The following is a 12322-nucleotide window of genomic DNA, read 5'->3' as shown; positions in this document are numbered from 1 at the left end:
ATTTCCTTTGTAAATGCATTTTCTAATGATCAAATTTGCGCAAACTCTTTATAATACGCTTATATCAATTCACACAAAATATACAGTATAGGAATAAATGAGAAATAGATTGAAGAGAAAATTCATGGAATCATTTGCCAAAATGTCTCTCCATGGACTGTTTTTCCTTTTGTGTATGTCTTCTCCTTGACCCAGTTACTTAAAAACAGAATATTTCTGCATATAAATAGTCTCTGCTGGCTGCTCAGTCTCTAATCACTGTAGATATCAACACATAGTTGTTTGTGCTTTTTATAATCTCTTTGCTGATGTTAACATCTCTTTTGCTGGTGCTTCAAGAAGTCTGGGGATTCATGTTTATCAGGTCCCCCTGTACAGACAACACATCATGAGCCTAGATATTCTTAGGAATGGTTGATTAACACGCATCTTATCATGTGTCTTGTATAAAACTTATAAAGAAAAAACTTTTTTTGTGTGTGATAAGCACGAGTCCCCAGCCTTCCTGAGGCGCCAGCAAATGAGATATTAATATAAGCAAAGAGATTACAAAGCACAAACAAGTATGTTTAGATGTCTATAGTGATTAGAGACTGTCAGGACTTTTGCATGGATATTCTCTGCCGGAACATTAGGGGGCGCTCCTGTGGTGTGTTTTTGTCACGTGTCTTGTAGCTACTCAGCTGTTTGTAATTGATTTATTTTGTATTACCTGTTCTTGTTTCCAGTGATCGGGATATTTTTCTCCAGTCTGTATCTTTTGTTAATAAATCGTATATTTTATGTTAGTAATTTAATTTCATTTAATTGTATTTAATTTTTAAAAATAAAAGAAGCATATTTTTAATCAGTTAAACTTCAATAATACGCCAATTAAGTCTTGTAACACGCCAGTATAATGGTCATATATTAGATATTTATAAGTAATAAATATGCTTATTATTAAAGCTTAAGCTTGTTAGTGTTTATTTTGTGTTCTCATATTCCTCCTGTATACTGCAAACATTTGTATGTATCATGTGAACGATACTCAGATTGAAAATTTTCCTCAATAAGAGAGGTTTGGTGAATCACTACTCCTAGATTGCATTGCACGCTGTACGGAGAAGCACAGGTACGCGCAGCGTGCACGCGCAGTCAGAGCTGGAGGCGTTAATGTATAACGTTAATCGGAAAGCTGCAAATACAGCAACCAAAAGCAGTGAAATTTCACTATTCTTATTACCAGAGTTGTAGCACAAACAAAACATTAATGCAAACAATCCATACAATACTCAATAAAAATAACATAATTGATTTGGTCTTTGTGAATATTTGTTTATTAATGACTGCATTAATTGGACACACTGTTTGTAGAGAATACACACATACATGAACTGATTTGATTCAAGACTGGCATCCTTACATCATGCATAAAATTTGGTGTCCACTTTTACCATTTAACAACATTTCGTGGAATCGATTCATCTTCCCTCGGATAGTAATGCCTGTGAAAGTGTTGACGTGTTTTTGACAGTTGTTTCACAGCAGACCGTTTTCGTGTGTGAAAAAGAGGTGTTGTGAAAACAACCGATGTGTGTGTAAACTGCCATAGTCGTACATTTTGGAGTTGTATTTGAACAAACACACAAAACCTCGTATCTGTAAACTGTCGTGGCCGTAAATTTTGGGATCCAACTCCGCAAAATTAAAATTTACACACAAATGCTTTGAATTACGTACGATTATTATTGACAGTGTTTTTATTCCATAAGATCGGCCTACATAAAAGACACACACACACACACACACACACACACACACACACACACACACACACACACACACACACACACACACACACACACCTCACACCTAGCCATTTCCTGCTGCACTGACTGCCCATTTGACTTGGACCTTCTTACTTGTGCTGACTGTCCACTGATATTAGACTGGTTCGCCATTTTCTGTTGTCCAACACTTAAGGTGTCGGTCAACATCGACACCAGATTCTGGGCTGAGTGCAAGATGTCACCTAATGGAACCTGATAAACAATAAAATATGACTTTAACACTTAAGCAGTGAACACATATTGTGTGACCTGTGTATTCCAGTGCATGTACACAGCTGTTAGTAAGTTAACACTTAAAATTGCTAATTCTTTTATGTAGGCCGATCTCATCACGCTACAGACTGCAGTGATGACCTCCTAAACAGCTGTATTCTTTAAGCACCTAATGTAACCTTACTCTGAGAGCTAATCTTACTTACTATAGTTAACCTATCTCTGTAATATTACTCCTCTCTGTTATTAGTGATAACTAACAGTTAAACATGTCCGAATTTGGAAGGAAAAACCAACTTACCTGAGACGATGAGCAGTGTTGTAATGTAACGGAGTAAAAACACTTCATTACTGTACTTAAGTAGAAATGTCACGTATCTGTACTTTACTTCGCTATTTAAATTTATGTCAACTTTCACATTTACTCCACTATATTTCCTAGATAAAATGTATACTTTTACTCCGTTATATTTCCACTAAGCATCTTCGTTACTACAAAATAGAATCAGAAGAAATGTGTGTGACTGCAATAAGAGAGGTTTGGTGAATCACTACTCCTAGATTGCATTGCACGCTGTACGGAGAAGCACAGGTACGCGCAGCGTGCACGCGCAGTCAGAGCTGGAGGCGTTAATGTATAACGTTAATCGGAAAGCTGCAAGTACAGCAACCAAAAGCAGTGAAATTTCACTTTTCTTATTACCAGAGTTGTAGCACAAACAAAACATTAATGCAAACAATCCATACAATACTCAATAAAAATAACATAATTGATTTGGTCTTTGTGAATATTTGTTTATTAATGACTGCATTAATTGGACACACTGTTTGTAGAGAATACACACATACATGAACTGATTTGATTCAAGACTGGCATCCTTACATCATGCATAAATTTTGGTGTCCACTTTTGCCATTTAATAATACCATAACTTTTGGCTTACTATGTAGTCATATAATATAAAACTCTTCTTGTTTTAAATTCTCACTGAGGGCTAAAACCCCTAAAGATGAAACCCTAGAACCGTCCCTGATCTTATACCTACCGAAAATCACTGAAATTTTACTTTTACTTCAAATACTTAAGTACATTGAATATCAGAAAATGACGTTTGATACTTAAGTACAGTAAATATCAGATACTTTAAGACTTTTACTTGAGTAGTATTCTAAAAGGTGACTTTCACTTCTACCAAAGTCTTTTTCTAGTATGATACTTGTACTTTTACTCAAGTGTTGCTTTCTTATACTTTATACAACACTGACGATGAGTGAGCGCTTGGCTGCTGATCCGCCATTTCGCCAGTGGTTTAAAAGAGGGCGGGGCGTATGCATTTCGTGGAATCGATTCATCTTCCCTCGGATAGTAATGCCTGTGAAAGTGTTGACGTGTTTTTGACAGTTGTTTTCGCAGCAGACCGTTTTCGTGTGTGAAAAAGAGGTGTTGTGAAAACAACCGTTGTGTGTGTAAACTGCCATAGTCGTACATTTTGGAGTTGTATTTGAACAAACACACAAATCCTCGTATCTGTAAACTGTCGTGGCCGTAAATTTTGGGATCCAACTCCGCAAAATTTAAATTTACACACAAATGCTTTGAATTACGTACGATTATTATTGACAGTGTTTTTATTCCATAAGATCGGCCTACATAAAAGACACACACACACACACACACACACACACACACACACACACACACACACACACACACACACACACACACACACACCTCACACCTAGCCATTTCCTGCTGCACTGACTGCCCATTTGACTTGGACCTTCTTACTTGTGCTGACTGTCCACTGATATTGGACTGGTTCGCCATTTTCTGTTGTCCAACACTTAAGGTGTCGGTCAAGATCGACACCAGATTCAGGGCTGAGTGCAAGATGTCACCTAATGGAACCTGATAAACAATAAAATATGACTTTAACACTTAAGCAGTGAACACATATTGTATGACCTGCATATTCCAGTGCATGTACACAGCTGTTAGTAAGTTAACACTTAAAATTGCTAATTCTTTTATGTAGGCCTATCTCATCACGCTACAGACTGCAGTGATGACCTCCTAAACAGCTGTATTCTTTAAGCACCTAATGTAACCTTACTCTGAGAGCTAATCTTACTTACTATAGTTAACCTGTCTCTGTAATATTACTCCTCTCTGTTATTAGTGATAACTAACAGTTAAACATGTCCGAATTTGGAAGGAAAAACCAACTTACCTGAGACGATGAGCAGTGTTGTAATGTAACGGAGTAAAAACACTTCGTTACTGTACTTAAGTAGAAATGTCACGTATCTGTACTTTACTTCGCTATTTAAATTTATGTCAACTTTCACTTTTACTCCACTATATTTCCTAGATAAAATGTATACTTTTACTCAGTTATATTTCCACTAAGCATCTTCGTTACTACAAAATAGAATCAGAAGAAATGTGTGTGACTGCAATAAGAGAGGTTTGGTGAATCACTACTCCTAGATTGCATTGCACGCTGTACGGAGAAGCACAGGTACGCGCAGCGTGCATGCGCAGTCAGAGCTGGAGGCGTTAATGTATAACGTTAATCGGAAAGCTGCAAATACAGCAACCAAAAGCAGTGAAATTTCACTATTCTTATTACCAGAGTTGTAGCACAAACAAAACATTAATGCAAACAATCCATACAATACTCAATAAAAATAACATAATTGATTTGGTCTTTGTGAATATTTGTTTATTAATGACTGCATTAATTGGACACACTGTTTGTAGAGAATACACACATACATGAACTGATTTGATTCAAGACTGGCATCCTTACATCATGCATAAAATTTTGGTGTCCACTTTTGCCATTTAATAATACCATAACTTTTGGCTTACTATGTAGTCATATAATATAAAACTCTTGTTTTAAATTCTCACTGAGGGCTAAAACCCCTAAAGATGAAACCCTAGAACTGCCCCTGATCTTATACCTACCGAAAATCACTGAAATTTTACTTTTACTTCAAATACTTAAGTACATTGAATATCAGAAAATGACGTTTGATACTTAAGTACAGTAAATATCAGATACTTTAAGACTTTTACTTGAGTAGTATTCTAAAAGGTGACTTTCACTTCTACCAAAGTCTTTTTCTAGTATGATACTTGTACTTTTACTCAAGTGTTGCTTTCTTATACTTTATACAACACTGACGATGAGTGAGCGCTTGGCTGCTGATCCGCCATTTCGCCAGTGGTTTAAAAGAGGGCGGGGCGTATGCATTTCGTGGAATCGATTCATCTTCCCTCGGATAGTAATGCCTGTGAAAGTGTTGACGTGTTTTTGACAGTTGTTTTCGCAGCAGACCGTTTTCGTGTGTGAAAAAGAGGTGTTGTGAAAACAACCGTTGTGTGTGTAAACTGCCATAGTCGTACATTTTGGAGTTGTATTTGAACAAACACACAAAACCTCGTATCTGTAAACTGTCGTGGCCGAAAATTTTGGGATCCAACTCGGCAAAATTGAAATTTACACACAAATGCTTTGAATTACGTACGATTATTATTGACAGTGTTTTTATTCCATAGTCTTGAATCAAATCAGTTCATGTATGTGTGCATTCTCAACAAACAGTGTGTCCAATTAATGCAGTCATTAATAAACAAATATTCACAAGACAAAGACCAAATCAATAAATGTTATTTTTATTTAGTATTGAATGGATTGTTTGCATTAATGTTTTGTTTGTGCTACAACTCTGGTAATAAGAATGTGACATTTCACTGCTTTTGATTGCCGTATTTGCGGCTTTCAGCCGATTAAACGCCTACAGCTTAGACTGCGCGTGCACGCTGCGCATGCCTGTGCTTCTCCGTAGTTACATTACAACACTGGTCTTGTCTGTTTTGTCTTGTCTTGTCTCGTCTTGTCTTGTCTCGTCTGTTTTGTATTGTCTCGTATAGTCTGTTTTGTCTTGTATAGCCCAAGCTAAATGTATAGTAGGGGAGACCGGGGCTGGTTGTCTCACGGGTTGGTTGTCACATTGCTTATTCCAGACACACTAGATAGCGCTGTGGTAAAATTTTGATATCAATCTGTCAGCCTTTGATAGCTTACTCATTTGCACTTGTAATTTTGCTGAGTAGACACAAAACATTGAGGTGAGGAGACAATTTTTTATTTTCATGGGTCAGAGTAAATTTTCATGTTGGTGTTGTTTTTGTGTTGAGAGCTTGTAGGATATTAGTCATTCAAAAACAAAACACTCATTAAAAAGCCAAAAGTAGTAGCTTTATTTAGAGTCATATTTTAGCTATCAAGTAAAAGCCATGTGGCAGCTAGCTTAGCATGTTTTTCAAGAAGTCAGTTGGGGATTGTTGTCTCATAGCTCACGGGGTTGGTTTGCACAAGTGACAACCAACCACTCAAGTATTAGAATTTGTTTTTTTTTTTAACTGAGAATGTGCAGACAGTGATATATTGTGTCTTTGTTGGTAAGTCCAGGGACGTATGGCTCAGATGTGTTCGCTGCCAAATGTGGGCACACAATCCAGGGGCATACATTTGTCACAACTGTGATTCTTGTGACTCTGAATGAAGCACAGCCTGTGCTCTGCAGTGTTTCCTACTTTAGTTCAGTAGATTTTTAATAATATTGTACATGTAGATCTTTTAAAGGGATAGTTCACCCAAAAATGAAAATTCTGTCATTATTTGCTCACCCTCTTGTTGTTACGAACCTGTATAAATTTCTTTGTTCTAATGAACACAAAGGAAGATATTTTGAGAAATGTTTACCGTTCGTGGACCCCATTCACTTCTATAGTAGGAAAAAAGAATACTATAGAAGTAAATGGGGTCCACGAACGGTTTGGTTACAAACATTTCTTAAAATATCTTCCTTTGTGTTCATTAGAACAAAGAAATGTATACGGGTTTGTAACAACATGAGAGTGAGTGAATGATGACAGAATTTTCATTTTTGGGTGAACTATCCCTTTAGGACTGTTGTTCTGTTTGTTTTTGTTTGCTGTTGTTTGCAGGGGCATACATTTGGCAAAACTGTGATTCTTGTGACTGAATGAAGCACAGCCAGTGCTGTGCAGGGTTTCCTACTTTAGTTCAAATTGTTAAGAGTATTGGACATGTGGACCTTTTAAGACTGTTGGTCTGTTTGGTTTTGTTTGCTGTTAGGCAACTTACATAATGAATTTATAATAAAGAGGTTTTAGCACTAAATATTATTTCATTTTACCTCTCAACACAGTAGACAATTCAAGTAACTGATTACCCACTTTAATCCCATTGTTTAAACATAAGAGGCATCTATCATAGGGGAGACAACTATCATAGGGGTGGTATTCATATTAAAACTTATTTGCAGTTTCTAGCTTAAAAAACTAAAAAGTTACACATTATCTTTTTAGATCCCAATTTATCACTGAAATCCTATTGAAACTCTATAGGGACAACTAACCCCATACCTCGTGTCACATTGTGTCGGAGTGTCTTTGATGGTTAATTACTTCATGTTACAATACATTCTAAAAGTAAAAAGTATACACATTTGAAGCCAAGACCCCAAGTTTTCATTTCCTGTAGGAATTACTGCTGAAAGATTTTTTGAAGATGAGCAATTCATGCATGAGTAACAATTGTGACAACCAACCCCGGTCTCCCCTATAGTGTTATTTATGTCTGTACTCTTGAGAGTCACAAACAGCTGGAACCAAATTCCTTGTGTGTGTCAACACACTTGGCCAATAAACCCGATTCTGATTCTGATATTAAATAGAGTTAAATAAATATCAGAATCATTGATGTAAGCAACACTGTCACAATTCTTCAGAACTTCTAATTCATCTTGTCCAAACAAAGAAGAATCAGATCTCATCAGCTCATGTTGGGGCTTTTTATAAAGCTACTGGTACAGTGACGGATGTGTTGTACTGAAACCAAAGGCTACCGTAAAGCTTAGTGTACACGCGCATACGTTTTTCTAACAGTAAACCGTGCGACTGAACGTTTCCGAGGTGCACACGGCGAGACTAACGGCCAAGAAACGGTCCAAGAACTTTTAACTTTCAGTTTGAAAGTGCAGCAGAGGCGAAATTTATAAAGAGGTAAAAGAGAATAATTTACTCGTTCTCTTTTATGAATTATTCTGACATAGTTAAGGTACATAACATGAAGAAAAGCGCAGGAAGTAATACGATATTACTGACATTATTGTTACAAGTCTAACAGTACAGTACATTTTACACATGTTTAAATGTAAATGTTTATGGAACGTTTAGCCTGTATGCTTATAAATATTGATCACTTTTTAAGGAGGAAATTTTAAGTTTTTTTTAAAGATGAATAATTGATTTGTAGTTGTAGTTGTGTTGTTGTTGTTGTTGTGTAGGACCTCGAGGACACGTTCCTTTTTCAGGGTTATTACCTTTATTTAGCTAAAGGCCTTGTCAACATACCTGCTGCTAGATTAATAGAGCTGTCAGAAAGAGTGACTGGTTTAACTGTTAACTGACAAAGGCATAAAGTCAGGGTTCAACTGAATTTGGCACAAATCGGTTGCTGATGTGTAATGTTGTATCAGGGCTGGGTTGACCTGCAGTGAAGGTTCTGTAGAAGTCAGTGAATTTTTATAAACATACAAACTTTCATCCGCCTTAAGAATTGAAGTGAACAAAAACAAAGCAAAAAGCAATTGTCGACAAGGCAATAGTTATAAATTTAAGTCAGCTGATGTAAACAATGTATAGGGTATATAACTCAATGTAAATAAATATTTAAATATTTATATAGATAGAAATAAATATATATTAAAAACTTATTTTTATATAAATAAAATCCTATAATCCTATCAGATGGCGTGTGTACATATGGATGGTATATTGGTGATCTCCCATGGTACACTGGCATCAGTCCATGTTCTAACACATCTACATCTGTTTTTGTTCCAATGCTTTTGGATGGGACAATAGGTTACAATTTTTAAGTTTGTGCACTTTATACTGATTATTTTTAGAGGGAACATATTTTATGGACACAGCTAAAAGTCACTGTTTGTGCTACTATATTTCATTGACTTTGTTTCAAAAGCTGAGGTCTGAACAACTAAATGCAAGCTAACTTTTATCAATGTTTTGTATTGCACTTTAAAAAAGAAGGTGCGGTATTTGGACGTGCCAACATTTCCTAGGATCTATATCAAACATATGCATGATAGCTTCAGCCCATCCTCCTCCAAGTGTGTGATAGTTATACTGATAAACTCCAGATACATATAGAGTCCAGTTTTTAGCTTAGACAAGACTTTATATCAAAAATACACTGCAAACGCCATCCTCCCCATCTTCCTCCATGTAAGGGCTGCTGATGTTAAAGTGACTGATTAAACCTATAGGGGACATAAAATATAATCAATAAATGTATTACTTTGTCAGAATGAGTAGGAAACGCATGTCATCCGATTCGTTTCTGTGTTTCCAGATAAAAAACATTGAGATATGGACAGCAGAAACTCAGGAAGTGATACCAAGACACTCCAAGCAGACCCACCAAAAACGACTTTGTTCAGTAAAGAGCCAAATGGCTTAAATTACAGAATCCCAGCTATAATCTACATTGATGATTCTCAAACCTTTCTTGCTTTTGCTGAGAAAAGAAAATCAGTAAATGATCATGATGCCACTTTCCTGTACATGAGGAGGGGAGCACGGAGGAATGGATCCATTCAGGTAATCTTAATGTAATCACTGCTTGTATTTATCATTTTACTTTCATTTGACAAAATGGTAATAGAAATGCATTTCTTTTCTTTTCAGTGGTCACCTGTTCAGGAACTTGACGCTGCCTGCTTGCCTGGACATCGCACTATGAACCCGTGTCCGGTCTATGAGAAAGAGTCTAAGACTCTCTTTCTGTTCTTTATCTGTGTGGTGGGTAATACCACTGAACATCACCAGATTCGCACTGGTAAGAACAAGGCTCGGTTGTGTTACAGTACTAGCAAGGACAATGGGCAGAATTGGAGCAGCACAGTAGACTTGACGGAAAGGGTAATTGGACATGAGATTAAAAATTGGGCCACGTTTGCTGTTGGACCTGGTCACGGCGTTCAGATGAAGAATGGTAGACTCATCATTCCTGCTTATGTCTATTACAAGTACAAGAATGATCACGGTCACCAACCACATACAATGGCCCAAGCTTTTGCATTTTATAGTGATGATTGTGGGAGCACATGGCACTTCGGAGAACGAATAAGCATAGAATCTTGTGAGTGTATAATAGCAGAGATCATTGACCAAGAGGGCAAGAGTCAATTGTACTGCAATGCAAGAAGCACTAAAGGTCAAAGAGTTGAGGCTTTGAGCAAGAGTAGTGGAGTGGATTTTGATCCATCTCATTTTTCCCAGAACCTGATAGAATGTGGTCGTGGTTGCCAGGGTAGTGTGTTGAGCATCACTGTACCTAAAGAACAAAAGAACTTGACTTCAGATACTGAGAGCTGGCTAATTTATTCTCATCCAACTGACAAAACGAAGAGAAAGGATCTTGGGGTTTATATGAATAAATCTCCTCTTAGTGGCTCTGGTTGGAGTAAACCATGGATCATTTATCATGGCCCCAGTGGATATTCAGATCTGACTCCATGTGAGGAACCTGATCGCTTTGCTTGCCTCATGGAGTGTGGAAAGAAGAGTGAACTTGAAGAAATAGCCTTTGTGGAGTTTTCCCTCAGTGATATCCTAAACAGTCAGTAGCTATATTTACATGAATGGTATTATGCTAAATGCTAAATAAGAAGCACCTAAATCAGAATAAAATTACTATCTTGGTTAAATTGTGTAGCACTTATAACAATAGATAAAACAAAAAGCTTTATAGAAATTCTAATAACGATGTCCATACCTAATGAGAAAGCTACAGGTGATACTGAACTTTTTCCAATGAAATTGCAATGTTTTTTAAACCAGTTTGAGATGATGTTTGCTTGATGTGAGCATTTTTTTAATTAACACCTGTACAGATTCATGCAATTATTTAATCAGTCAGTCAGTCAGTCAGTCAGCCAGCTGAAGTACAATGCATAAAATCATGCAGCTTCAGGTACTGTAGTGTAATGTAAAGTTTACATCAACCATTAGAATAAGAATAAAAAGTTTGTGGATTTTGACTGTTGAATAATTGCTGGTGCCAGGGGTTTTCTGGGGTGTTTCCACACATACCATTCTGTAGAGTTTATTTAGACTTGTGCAACAAAGAAAAAACATCCAGTCAGCAGGAATTCTGCAAATGGAAACCTCAGAGTATCTCTATTTCTGCTGAGGCAAACAGATGGCAGGGTCAGAATCTGCACCAACAGTATGAAACCATGGCTGTAGCCTGCTTTGTGTCAACAGTCCAGGATGATGGAGGTGGTGTTTTCTTGCCACACTTTGGGCCTGTTCAAACAAATGAATCATCACTTAAATTTCACAGACTGTTGAGTATTGAGTACTGTTACTGACTTTTGTGTGCGCCACAATTTACCCATGTCCTATCTGACTACATCCAGCATGACAATGGACCATGTCACATAGTAAATGCCATTTCAAACTGGCTTCATGAACACGACAATGAGATCAGTGCTTTTCAGTGGCTTTCTAATTCACCAGAATGTAATCTATTAGAACAAGTGTGGCATGTAGAACAGGAGATTTGCATGAAGGTGCACCTGAAAAATCATGCCAACATGGACCCGAATCTCAAAGGAAGGTTTCCATCATCTTGTGCCATAAACATTACTATTTTTATATTTCTTATCATATTATGATGCTTCTGATGTATATTGTAAAAGTGATGTGCCACTGTGATCTTGTGATTGTAATTATATTAATAAATATAAATAACAGTAGTATTATGTTTTACGAGAGCATCTTCTATCTTATAATTAAGGGAGTGCTATGGTTGCATTTCAGTATATTTTTCCACAATATTACTTATTCACGATTTATTATATTCCAAATAGCAGAACTACGATTACATAATGGCTCATGGAGACATGTCAATGTGAAATCTTTTAAATTAATTTTGAGTGATTTTTTTAAATAAATCATTTTCTTTTATTTGGTAGTTGTGTACCTGATTATGCATTCATTTTTTAAATAAATCCCACAATATTTATATCACCCTGGTTTCTGATTTACTGTGCAAATATACAACTGATTTTGAGAATGATATTATATTTTAATTTAAGGAATAATGCATTTGTGAAAAAGAAAAAAATTGTTAATTTAAGTTAAGTTA

General features: G+C 36.5%; 1 protein-coding gene across 1 annotated transcript; it reads left to right on the top strand.

Moving 5' to 3' along the window:
- The first annotated feature begins 7905 nt into the window (after nucleotides 1-7905).
- LOC113634977 (sialidase-3-like) lies at nucleotides 7906-12204 on the top strand. The gene is made up of 3 exons (XM_027134203.2): nucleotides 7906-8148; nucleotides 9521-9768; nucleotides 9856-12204. The coding sequence occupies exons 2-3, from the start codon at nucleotides 9538-9540 to the stop codon at nucleotides 10795-10797; spliced, it is 1173 nt and encodes a 390-aa protein (XP_026990004.2). The 5' UTR covers nucleotides 7906-8148; nucleotides 9521-9537; the 3' UTR covers nucleotides 10798-12204.
- Nucleotides 12205-12322: the final 118 nt, after the last annotated feature.

Source organism: Tachysurus fulvidraco, chromosome 21 (assembly GCF_022655615.1).
Source record: "Tachysurus fulvidraco isolate hzauxx_2018 chromosome 21, HZAU_PFXX_2.0, whole genome shotgun sequence".
Taxonomy (NCBI): Eukaryota; Metazoa; Chordata; class Actinopteri; order Siluriformes; family Bagridae; genus Tachysurus; species Tachysurus fulvidraco.
This window is presented reverse-complemented; position numbering and strand designations above follow the sequence as displayed.